Consider the following 13595-nt stretch of genomic DNA (forward strand, 5'->3'; position numbering starts at 1 on the left):
AGTAAAACGTGTCTAAAGGGTATCACTTAATAATTACAATTACAATAAAAATACTCACTAATCACATATATTTTAATTTCATTTTCATGTGTGAATTACTCGTTATATTCCTATTTAACTCTATAAATCAAATATATAGATACTGTACATCTTAATTTTACGTCTGTAAGAAATGAATAAAGTATTATAAACATAGGTATATTTATTATATGTTGCTATTTTACGTTCTGTAGATTTTTATATTAATAAAATGTTTCAAATGATCACATCGTGTTTTTAAAATCTGAACTTTAGACACTAAATATGGATATAATATTATAGATTGGTTCTAAAAATAATAAACTAAAGCTTCAAATTAATAAATCAAATGACCAAAACTGGAGAAAAACTTAATATTAAACATGAACGAATGTTCGCGGAGTACCGTTAGTCCTGCCCGGACACCGTAGCTAAACCCGGAAGTGCGTCAAATGACCCTCCATGGACGATTTGTCTTGTAAGTTGTTTTCAGTCACATTTCATTATTAACCTGACGACTGGTGTTGTCGAAGCGACTACCTGTGGCCACATACGGCGAATAAATCGGTGAGTAATGCTTTTAAATCCCTCATATCCTATTTTTCTCTTGAAAGCATCGTTCAAGCCGCACGTTGCTACAGATTAGCATGTTTATGCTAACCAATGTCACCAACAAACCCAGCTTTATATGTGTATTACACAGTTTATCTGAGATATTATTTGTTGTAGTACATCAGTATTTATGTCCTTCATATGGTAGATTCTTATTCCTTTAGATTAACTTTACAAAAGGGTCATTAAAGTAACATAACTGGTCACTAAAACTGCGAAACTAAAACAATTCCCCATGTGTTCCAGGACAGCTGAGTGAAGACCCCCATCATGTTCCTCACGTTGAGATTTCTAAAAGGAATTCCAGGAAAACAGTGGATTGGGAAACACCGCCGTCCACGTCCGGTCACGTGGCAGATGAAGCGAAACATGGTGAAGCATCTGGAGCGAGAGGCGGCGAACGAGTACTGGATCAGTCGCCCGTACTTGACGGCGGATCAGGAGCTCGGCAGCGCTGCGGAGCGTAGAGCCCAGAACTGGCAGAAGATCAAGGATGAACAATTCAACAACTTCCCCGCACACAAGAGCATCACGGACCACCTGAGTCACCTCAACGTCAACAAGAACTGGACCAGCTGATGCTGGAAGTGGACCATCTTCAGAGAGACTCAACTTCATTCTCATGTCCATCACTTTAAAATAAAGGCTCAGTTCGTGTGTTTGTATCGTCGTCATCAAAGTTCATCTTTAAATCCAAGATGAAAACGTTGTAATAAAAAATTTAACAAAAGATACATTTGTCATCTGAGCTTTTGTTTCCAGTGATGGATTGAAATCGGGATGTTCTGGACCAGGGTCCCGGGGTTAGAAGGTCAGCTACGATCAATCCTGCCTCATCTCCTTGATGTCCTGGTGACGTACAGTTCCTGCAGAGACGATGGCACAGTGGCAGTGAGAACTGCACCAGCATCGAATGTTTGGAGTTTAATTTCCTCAACGGAAGGAAGTACAAACATAGAAACTACCCCAGCACAGAAACACAAACGTACAACTGGGACAAATAAATATACACACAAACTACCCCAGCACAGAAACACAAACGTACAACTGGGACAAATAAATATACACACAAACTACCCCAGCACAGAAACACAAACGTACAACTGGGACAAATAAATATACACACAAACTACCCCAGCACAGAAACACAAACGTACAACTGGGACAAATGAATATACACACAAACTACCCCAGCACAGAAACACAAACGTACAACTGGGACAAATAAATATACACACAAACTACCCCAGCACAGAAACACAAACGTACAACTGGGACAAATAAATATACACACAAACTACCCCAGCACAGGAACACAAACGTACAACTGGGACAAATAAATATACACACAAACTACCCAAGCACAGGAATACAAACATACAACTCTGACAAATAAATATACACACAACCTACCCCAGCACAGAAACACACACATACAACTCTGACAAATAAATATACACACAAACTACCCCAGCACAGAAACACACACATACATCTCTGACAAATAAATATACACACAAACTACCCCAGCACAGAAACACAAAAGTACAACTTAGAAAAATAAATATACACACAAACTAACCCAGCACAGAAACACACACATACAACTCTGACAAATAAATATACACACAAACTACCCCAGCACAGAAACACAAACCACTCAGACAAAGAAATATACACACAAACTACCCCAGCACAGAAACACAAACAACTCAGACAAATAAATATAAACACAAACAAACCAAGCAAAGAAACACAAACGATTTAGACAAAGAAATATACACACAAACTACCCCTGCACAGAAACACACAATGCGTGGGTGAAGGCATGAAAGTGGATCGTTGCCCAGAAGGTGCCAGAACCGCGGAGCTGAGAAGAATGTTCTGGTGGACCTGCTGTCGTGGGCGGAGCCTCGGACCACTGGACCAGGACAGGCGCCAAAATACAACCTGTCGATGGCATCATTGCCAAGTCTTTTCATCTGCTCAGCCGGTCTTGACGACCCAGAACCTGTCGTGTGCTCGTCAACCTTCTCTGACTCTCTCGTCCTCACATCCATCTTTGCATCCAACGGTTCTGTCGTTCTGTCTGATCTGAGCCTCAAATATCATTTGATTCTCCTGGAAGTGAAAGTCTAAAAGCCTACTGAAGACCATAGTTCACCCAGAATTCACTTTTTTTCTACTTTCATGTCGACTCTTGTTGGATTCTTTTCAGAGTAATCTGTTACTTTTAGAGTCATGGACAAAAATGTTTGTTCATTTTAATGTAGCGACTGGAGCTCAGTTGTCTTCATCGTCTTGTTCATTTAAAGCATGTTTGTAGCAGAAGCTCCAGGTCTCTTGTCTCTCTGGATTCATTCGTTTCTGATCAATTCTTCTCACGTCGAGGCTTCAATCCAAGAGAATCGTTACAGACGAGCAGCATTGAGTCGTTGTTAGCATGTACCCCAGAGTAGCACTGCCAAAAACAAACTACATTTTTGTTCTTTTATTTAAAGTTAAGTTATAAGGAGATATAAGATAAAAGTTTCATGAAGCAGTGTTTACTTTAACTGAGGACACCACCTCCCAACCTCTTGAAATCACAGGCACCAGTTCTTTTACGTCATTGGTTGAAAACTACTATTGGATAGTCATGTATTTGTTCTTTTTTTATATAATAAATGTTTTTTATTGACAGCATATACAATGTTTCAAGGGCAAAACCCGACTTTACAGACTTACTCACGTGTAGTAAATGTTTTTCTCTCTAAGATACAGTAAGTTCCTCATCATGACCATTTTTTACACTTATTACCTTTTAAAGTTGCTCTGAAATCTGGGCGAACGAGAGGTTACGAGAGTCCATTATGACGTAATAATGGCTTCACTCCTCCTCCAGCTGTAATCACACTTTGTTTATACAACTAGTCCCTCGGAGGTGGAGACCATTGATGACGCGTGGTGACAAACCTCCATGCTCGACCAATCACAGCAGAGTGTGTGTGGTGATGGTCAACAAGATTTAATCTCCAGAACAACAGTGTTTTCAGTGGGCGGAGCTTAAGATCATTTTCTAATGTCAATAATTCAATGAAAAGAGAGTTTTGTACAAACACACACTGATGATACAATAGAGTCACACATCACAACAGCACATACACACTGATGATACAATAGAGTCACACATCACAACAGCACATACACACTGATGATACAATAGAGTCACACATCACAACAACACACACACACTGATGATACAATAGAGTCACACATCACAACAGCACATACACACTGATGATACAATAGAGTCACACATCACAACAACACACACACACTGATGATACAATAGAGTCACACATCACAACAACACACACACTGATGATACAATAGAGTCACACATCACAACACACACACACTGATGATACACTAGAGTCACACATCATAACAACACACACACTGATGATACAATAGAGTCACACATCACAACAACACACACACTGATGATACAATAGAGTCACACATCATAACACACACACACACTGATGATACAATAGAGTCACACATCACAACAACACATACACACACTGATGATACAATAGAGTCACACATCACAACAGCACACACACACTGATAATACAATAGAGTCACACATCACAACAACACACACACACTGGAACAAATCACACCTCAATACCTTCACAAGCTCTTCCAGGTCATAGTTCACTTCACAGTGAATGAATCTGCTGCAGTTTGTCACTTATGGCCTCCGGACCATCATCCCAAGATGAGGACGGAGGAATCAAATGGTTCTGATTGGTGCAGGTTTTGCACCTACACTTGAAAACCATTGCAGTCGTGTGCGTCTTGAGGTCAGCGCAGGACAGTGTGTCTTATTCCATCATCACAGAAATGTCATGTTGTTTCCTGAGAACGTGGGAGTGATGAATGGTTTTTAAACCCTCTATTCTCTCTGCACTGGGAAACACAAAAGTGTGTTAATCGTTGCCTCGGGACGGGCACAACATTTCCTGGCGTCCAAGTGTCTGAGCTCAGCTGCTCCTACAGTTGGAGGAGATCTCTGAAGCGTCCTCATGCTGAGGGTTCGTCAGGAGAAGCTTTGTCTTCTGTGAACCTGCAGAGAGGTTCGTGTCCGTCATGTGTGGAGAGACATCCCTGCAGACACACTTCAAGTGTTTTGTTTGTCGTGAGTCACTGCAGATGCTGAACAAGTCCAGGTGGCATTAAAACGGTCAACACAGTCCGTACCGTCGCTCCAACACAACGTCACTTCCCGTCCCAGGTCTTATACTTCGCTTCGTGGTGAAAGATGGACAATACAGAGTGTGTATCGGGTCGTTTATTCGCCACTCAAAGTCAAACAAAATACAAGCTTTACGATCGACCGGACACACTTTCTCCCGGTGACTGTACAGGTCAATAGTCCCGGGAGAAAAGGTCCCGATCTGTAGAAACATCGCTATATTTAAGGCAAATTTCCTCCCCAGAGGGGTCGTCCTTTCCGGCCAAATGGTTCTTTCAAGTTCCCTGTGTCCCGATCCCCCATTGAGAGACATCCTAATTTGTTTTCTTGTAATCTAATCATTCAAATGTTCTCGGGTGGGGGTTTCTGTTTTTTAGCTCCCCTTTCCCAGGTGTGTCTTGCTTCGTTCTTTGATTTACGATTTAAGGTGTGATTGGCAGATAAACAGATGTTTTAAATAACCGAAGTCGTATCTCTTATTCTGATCCGAGCTTGCATGGAACCAGTGGGAATCAGTCTGAATGGAATGTTGATTTTGAATGTGTAGTCAAACGTTTAAGCTCTTAGATCAAGCGAGTAATTTGTACTATATATTTTGATATATATATATATATATGATCTTTTAGCATTAATTTAAGTATGGCCTATACGTATATAATAATTTTAATCTAACACCATCAAGAAACTCTTCTCAAACATTCAGGATCAACTCGACCCAAACAGGGAGACACGACAGCGACGAGATCCCGGACTTGACATGATTTCATGGTCGACATCTCAGCATCGCTCTTCAGCTTCTTTGCTGCTGAGGAATGTGTCATCGCTAGATTAAGATAGATTCAAATAGATTAAGATAAATTAAGATGGATTAAGATTGATTAAAATCGATCATAACTTGTTTTTCTGCACGTTCATGTTTCAACAAGGACTTCACAAATGTCTTGTAAACTGTTATCTTGATTTCCACACAGAGTATCAGTTACACATCTGCACAGGAAAACAAATAAAATGGTTCTTTGGATTCAGTGTTTCTAGCGCCCCCCGCGGTAACTATAGTGTACTTGCGTGGTGGAAGAATCAGCACCACTGCCACAGTACGTGGTTTTCATTCATTAATTCATTAGGTCACAGGAGACTGGAGTGTGTCTCAGTTTCATTGGGTGAGAGGCAGGGGACACCCTGGAAAAGGCAGACAACCATTCACACTCATATCTACGGACAATTTCTCCAAGTTCTAAATTAACCTCTGTTTGTTTTTGGACTGTGGGAGGAAACCAGAGTGCCCGGAGTAAACCCACGCAACACGAGGAGAACATACAAACTAACTACACATAGAAAGCACTATGTGGTTTTCTTTTACAAATAATGCTCATGTTGTTTCTTTTCTTCCTAAAAAGCTTTAAAAAGTTATTATTCAGCCGTGAAATGATAAATATTTCTGCTGCTGTGAAGCAGTTTGGTTGTTCTGTTGGCTCAGGTGTATCTGGACGTGTAAGTGTGTCTTCAATTCGTTTTTTCCACATAGTTATTCTATGGTTTATACTTGAATAACGTTAAATTAAATTAGGACAATACATATACACCCACACACACACACACACACACACACACACACACACACACACACTTATACACACCCACATATTTATACAAATACCAATACACACCCACCCTTATACAAATACCAATACACACACATACACTTATACACACCCACACACTTATACACGTACCAATACACACACACTCACACCCCCCACCCCCCCCCACACACACACACTTATACCCTTATACACACACACACCTATACACGCACAAACACAGACACACACACCTATACACACACACACACACACACACAAACTTACATACACACAAACACAGACACACAAACACACCTATACACCCACATACACACATATATACACACAAAGATACACACACAAATGCACAACTACGCACACTCACACACCAACACACACACACGCACAAACACTTACACACTTACACACACACACACACACCTACACACACTCGCACAGACACACGCACAAAGTTGGCTGCAAACAACCCACAGAGTAACAGATTCATTCTGTTGTAATTTAATAAATCTCCAGCAGGTGTCGCTCCAGCTCCTCTCTCTCCTCCTCTCTCTCCTCCCTCCTCCTGCTCCTCTCACTCTCCGTTCATTCTCAGCTGCTGCTGGATCAGGTGCACGAGGATCCGCAGCCGCCGCTGACCACTGCCTCCAGGACCACAGCCGGACCTCCTCGGACCTCCTCGGACCTCCTCGGACCCCTGCAGCCCCTGAGCCGCCGACACTATGCCGAGCCCCGGGAGAGCGAAGGTTCCGACCTGCGAGTGAAGCTCCAGCATGGCGGGGGGTCGCCGGGGACTTGTGGCCCCTCAGAACACTTTCCTGGAGAACATCGTCCGGCGATCCAACGGTAAGATCCGCACAAAACCTGGTGGCGTTTTTTAAAACCACGTCTTAGTCTCGGACAGAAGCTCAAGTGTCTTCACTGGACCAGAGATGAATCTTTTAAATCACGTTCAAGGGATGGTTTGTTCAGCAAGAGGTGACTCTGCAGGAATGTGTTAAGTTTAACAAAATATATATTCACGTCAGTCTCTGGAGGGAAAATGAAAGTAGAAAAATACAACAATATCATCAGGACCAGGGGCCACATCGTGTTATTGTGACCGTTGTGAGGGACTGTTTAAAAACATTAAAAATATTAAAATAAACGTTAGTATGTCAATAAAACATGTGTAAACATTATCAAAATACAAATAAATAAAAGGATATAAAACAACTTTTCATTTCTTAAATAAGGGGAAAAACGTCTTCACCAAAAGGACAGATAAATAAATAGTACAAAATACCTAAACCAAAACGTGTATTAAGAGGTAATACAATAATAATTACAGAATAAAAAGGTATCTCTGTCACAAACACTTAGTTCTAAGCGGATCAGTTTCACTCTGACCCCGCGAGGGCCGCACTGTGCTTGTGTCGCATCTACATTATTGATATGTACCTCGTGCAGAAAGTATCAAGAGCTCGAGTATTAACATGTTATTATTGATGACGTTTAAAACTATTAACTGATCTTTGTGAACGTGTTATTGTGCTAAATCAAAGCTTCATGTATGTTCTATTACAGGTGTACTTCTACATCAACTAGTGTGTGTATTTGCTGGTTAAACAAAACTGTATTTAACTTTAGAACGTCTTATTGTCAGAAATGTACTGCCCTCTGCCCTGTGTAGCTGGGATGGAGGCCTCAGATCCAACCGCCTGTTAACCAATCAAGCAGGATATAGAAAATAGTAACTACTTTACAAATATGACATTCGTGTTTCAAGTTAACAAAAAATGTTTAAAAACAAAAAATCGAATCAATAAATATTTTCACTTGCAGTGAAGATGTATCGACATTTTACTAGAAAACATTTTCCAAATCCAAGGTAAAAGTATTTCAAAGAGGGTTTTTTCAGGATTCAGTGGAGCATCTTAATATTAGCGGATATTTATACCTCAGTTCACGATTAGATCTACGACTCATCTTCTCATCTACAACCGCATATGTAAACAAATGAGTTATGCTGAAGAATTTGACCTAAATACAAGAGTAGTTTTATCCAAATAGTACAAAAAACCTTCATGTACATCTATAGATTCACCACAAGAAACAATAACAATAGACATGAGTAGGTTTTAGCACAGTACTGGTGAGTGTTTCTGTAGTTTTAGTAGTTGGCTTGAATCTGGAGCCGAGGTCTTGAACCCTTGTTCCACCGCAAACCTTTAGCTTTAGCATGTGAAGCAGCAAAAATGGGTTAAACAAAAAAAAGTTTCTTGAAAAATACATAAACTGAATCAGCAGGAAGTGTTACTTATTTACTGGTTCACAGGTTTATATTTGGAGTAAAACGACCGAGAGAAGCATCTTGATTTGTTGAGGGTTCGACAGAATTTTGTAGAAAATCTGGCCTTTTTTTCGAACTAAAAACTTTCACTCAGTAATAAAGTATAGAACAGAAACTATATCAATTATTTAATTATTTACTGGGCCATGGTCTGATGAACTGGAACCACTGGTGTCAACATGATCCATTTGATTTTCACAAATATAGATTAAATATGCAAATTCACTAAAGCCAAAGATACTCTTTTGGTCCAACGTGACGGTGATTTGGATTATAGAGATTACATGAGTGTACAAGGCTAACACTAGCTATTAAAAAGGGGTCACGTGTTGCTGTGTTCCACACCTTGTTGGGGTCATTGGTCCTGACACAGCAATTACAATAAAGCTACAGTAACATTTGGTGAAATGTTGTCTCAGGTTTCAATAGTGAATCTAGATGCAAATGAGAGAAAATGCTATTTTTAAATAAAACACAGATTCATATTGTTTTGGAAGGTCATGTAGAACAGTGGTAGGTATGCTTGTAGTACTCGTAAGTGAAACTAGAGGGAGTGATGTGTTGATGAAGCTTCATGAAACAGTGTCATGTTGTTCAGAGGTCAGTAGGTGGCGCCATCACTTAAAAAGTATGTTTCATTAGAACACTTGTTCAAAACAAAGGCAAATAGTGCAGAGACGCCATCTAGTGGACTCTGAAGATAATGACACTGTTTCATGAAGCTTCATCAACACATCACTACCATCTAGTGGACTCTGAAGATAATGACACTGTTTCATGAAGCTTCATCAACACATCACTACCATCTAGTGGACTCTGAAGATAATGACACTGTTTCATGAAGCTTCATCAACACATCACTACCATCTAGTGGACTCTGAAGATAATGACACTGTTTCATGAAGCTTCATCAACACATCACTACCATCTAGTGGACTCTGAAGATAATGACATTGTTTCATGAAGCTTCATCGACTCATCACTACCATCTAGTGGACTCTGAAGATAATGACACTGTTTCATGAAGCTTCATCAACACATCACTACCATCTAGTGGACTCTGATGATAATGACACTGTTTCATGAAGCTTCATCAACACATCACTACCATCTAGTGGACTCTGAAGATAATGACACTGTTTCATGAAGCTTCATCAACACATCACTACCATCTAGTGGACTCTGAAGATAATGACACTGTTTCATGAAGCTTCATCAACACATCACTACCATCTAGTGGACTCTGAAGATAATGACACTGTTTCATGAAGCTTCATCAACACATCACTACCATCTAGTGGACTCTGAAGATAATGACACTGTTTCATGAAGCTTCATCAACACATCACTACCATCTAGTGGACTCTGAAGATAATGACACTGTTTCATGAAGCTTCATCAACACATCACTACCATCTAGTGGACTCTGAAGATAATGACACTGTTTCATGAAGCTTCATCAGTACATAAGATTGACTGGATATAGCAGGAGGACATGTGTGTGAAAAATACATTTCACGCCCCACGATTCCTGATCACCCCCTTGAACTATCAACTGATACATGGTCAAGAAAACGACACTCATTAAACTTCCATGAATACATTGTAGCAGACTTAGGTGGGTAGCACTTGAGAATCATTGAGGGACGGATGATGAAATGTGGTGTATTAATAGATGATGGTGTAGATGATAAAATGATGGATTAATAGATGAATGGATGGCAAGTAAGTAAGTAATATTTGTAGAGCGCTTTTCTAGACCAGGGTCACAAAGCACTTAAACAATCAAAACAATACTCAATAAAATATATGCTTAAAAGATCAAGATAACACTGAGACAAACACAGGAGTCTCAGAGAATCAAGGAAAAGCTCAAAGAAAAGTGTCTTGAGATGTTTCTTGAAGGAGTCAGTAGATCATCAAACACAGATGTTTCTTGAAGGAGTCAGTAGATCATCAAACACAGATGTTTCTTGAAGGAGTCAGTAGATCATCAAACACAGATGTTTCTTGAAGGAGTCAGTAGATCATCAAACACAGATGTTTCTTGAAGGAGTCAGTAGATCATCAAACACAGATGTTTCTTGAAGGAGTCAGTAGATCATCAAACACAGATGTTTCTTGAAGGAGTCAGTAGATCATCAAACACAGATGTTTCTTGAAGGAGTCAGTAGATCATCAAACACAGATGTTTCTTGAAGGAGTCAGTAGATCATCAAACACAGAGATGGTTCCAAAGCTTAGGAGCAACAGTCTGGAAGGATTTCTCTCCTCTGGTCCGGAAGTTCAGGAACCATCAGTAGATTCTGAAACAAAACGCTTTAACAATCAAAACAATATTCAATAAAATATATACTTTAAAGGTCAAGATAATACTGAGAACAACACAGGAGTTCCAGAAAATCAAGGAAAAGCCTGAACAAATAGAAACGTCTTAAGATGTTTCTTAAAGGAGTCAGTAGATCATCAAGCGCAAAGAGAGGAAGATCGTTCCAAAGCTTAGGAGCAACAGCCTGAAAAGATTTCTCTCCTCTGATCCTGAACCGTGTGCGAGAAACCATCAGTAGATTCTGATCCACAGACCTCAGAGCCCGAGCTGGGGTGTAAGTCTGGATCAGATCACTGATGGAAGGTCTGACCATGAATAGATCTGAAAGTAAGAACCAGAATTTTAAAATGATCCTGAAAGAAACTGGCAGCCAGTGAAGAGTTTGAAGGAGAAATGTGAGTTCTTCTACTAGAGCGGCTCAGAATTCTGGCTGCAGAGTTTTGTATGAACTGCAGGCGAGACACATCCTTCTGGTTTAGACATGAAAACAAACTGTTGCAATAGTCCAGACGAGAAGACACAAACACATGGATGGCAGAAGGATAAATGACGACGGGGTCGTACAACACGGATGATCGCTGGATTAAAGATGTAGGTTTTATTAAATAATGAATGGATGGAGATCGAGAACGTTGAATGATGGATACAAGACGGACGGAGTCTCTGCTGTCGACGTGATGCAAACATCGTGACAAATGCTTCAGAAATACCCATAATGCCAGGACTGTTTTTAGACCCCCGTCCGCCCCCGACCCACCAGGAAAATAAAGCACACCAGCGACGAGTATAAAAGCTGGTTAGTGCAGCTACTCAGCGTGTGGGTAGTCGAGCAGGTTCGGTGGTTTTCAACGCTCTGATGGAACTCAGAGTCTGGTTTAATCCACCTCATCATCCTGAGCTTAAACTGATCTAACTGCAGCACCTGCTGATGTTTACGAACAGACTCTACATCTACATGATCTACTGGACCTTATCTGTCTGAACATCATCATTATCTCTCAAGCTACAGTTTCTATCTAACAACCAAACAACAACTGTCATCTCAGGTGAACTGTGTGCGCTTGTTATCTCTTTGTGAAACTTATAATAGTTGAATGTTTGAGTAGAATTGAGCAGAAACAATATCAAAATGTATATTTCTGGATCTTGAAGTGTTTGCAAATTACTTTTTCCACCGTCACAACTCATTGGCACAACTCGGCATCTGCCTCTAACCAGTGATGTGTTGATGAAGCTTCATGAAACAGTGTCCTTATCTTCAGAGTCCACTAGATGCTAGTGATGTGTTGATGAAGCTTCATGAATCAGTGTCATTAACTTCAGAGTCCACTAGATGGTAGTGATGTGTTGATAAAGCTTCATGAAACAGTGTCATTATCTTCAGAGTCCACTAGATGGTAGTGATGTGTTGATGAAGCTTCATGAATCAGTGTCATTAACTTCAGAGTCCACTAGATGGTAGTGATGTGTTGATAAAGCTTCATGAAACAGTGTCATTATCTTCAGAGTCCACTAGATGGTAGTGATGTGTTGATGAAGCTTCATGAAACAGTGTCATTATCTTCAGAGTCCACTAGATGGTAGTGATGTGTCGATGAAGCTTCATGAAACAGTGTCATTATCTTCAGAGTCCACTAGATGGTAGTGATGTGTTGATGAAGCTTCATGAAACAGTGTCATTATCTTCAGAGTCCACTAGATGGTAGTGATGTGTAGATGAAGCTTCATGAAACAGTGACATTATCTTCAGAGTCCACTAGATGGTAGTGATGTGTTGATGAAGCTTCATGAAACAGTGTCCTTATCTTCAGAGTCCACTAGATGCTAGTGATGTGTTGATGAAGCTTCATGAATCAGTGTCATTAACTTCAGAGTCCACTAGATGGTAGTGATGTGTTGATAAAGCTTCATGAAACAGTGTCATTATCTTCAGAGTCCACTAGATGGTAGTGATGTGTTGATGAAGCTTCATGAATCAGTGTCATTAACTTCAGAGTCCACTAGATGGTAGTGATGTGTTGATAAAGCTTCATGAAACAGTGTCATTATCTTCAGAGTCCACTAGATGGTAGTGATGTGTTGATGAAGCTTCATGAAACAGTGTCATTATCTTCAGAGTCCACTAGATGGTAGTGATGTGTCGATGAAGCTTCATGAAACAGTGTCATTATCTTCAGAGTCCACTAGATGGTAGTGATGTGTTGATGAAGCTTCATGAAACAGTGTCATTATCTTCAGAGTCCACTAGATGGTAGTGATGTGTAGATGAAGCTTCATGAAACAGTGACATTATCTTCAGAGTCCACTAGATGGTAGTGATGTGTTGATGAAGCTTCATGAAACAGTGTCATTATCTTCAGAGTCCACTAGATGGTAGTGATGTGTAGATGAAGCTTCATGAAACAGTGATATTATCTTCAGAGTCCACTAGATGGTAGTGATGTGTTGATGAAGCTT

At 40.2% G+C, this 13595-nt stretch overlaps 2 protein-coding genes across 3 annotated transcripts in view; both read left to right on the top strand.

The window, feature by feature from the left end:
* Nucleotides 1-454: 454 nt before the first annotated feature.
* Nucleotides 455-1360, top strand: mrpl57 (mitochondrial ribosomal protein L57). The gene is made up of 2 exons (XM_087802809.1): nt 455-585; nt 877-1360. The coding sequence occupies exon 2, from the start codon at nt 901-903 to the stop codon at nt 1207-1209; it is 309 nt and encodes a 102-aa protein (XP_087658935.1). The 5' UTR covers nt 455-585; nt 877-900; the 3' UTR covers nt 1210-1360.
* Nucleotides 1361-7149: 5789 nt separating this feature from the next.
* Nucleotides 7150-13595, top strand: part of kcnh1a (potassium voltage-gated channel, subfamily H (eag-related), member 1a) — an 89302-nt gene continuing 82856 nt past the window's right edge. The window contains exon 1 of one of the 2 annotated variants that reach the window (XM_087802482.1): nt 7150-7323. In XM_087802482.1, the coding sequence (XP_087658608.1) occupies nt 7251-7323 (73 nt within the window). In that variant the 5' untranslated portion in view covers nt 7150-7250. The remainder of the gene's footprint in view (nt 7324-13595) is intronic. The other variant, XM_087802483.1, reaches the window with a different exon arrangement.

This window comes from Callionymus lyra, chromosome 11, assembly GCF_982586985.1.
Source record: "Callionymus lyra chromosome 11, fCalLyr1.hap1.1, whole genome shotgun sequence".
Classification (NCBI taxonomy): domain Eukaryota; kingdom Metazoa; phylum Chordata; class Actinopteri; order Syngnathiformes; family Callionymidae; genus Callionymus; species Callionymus lyra.

What these genes read in the sequence shown, in the direction of transcription:
- mrpl57 (XM_087802809.1), top strand. Translation starts at nt 901, where the DNA reads ATGTTCCTCACGTTGAGATTTCTAAAAGGAATTCCAGGAAAACAGTGG.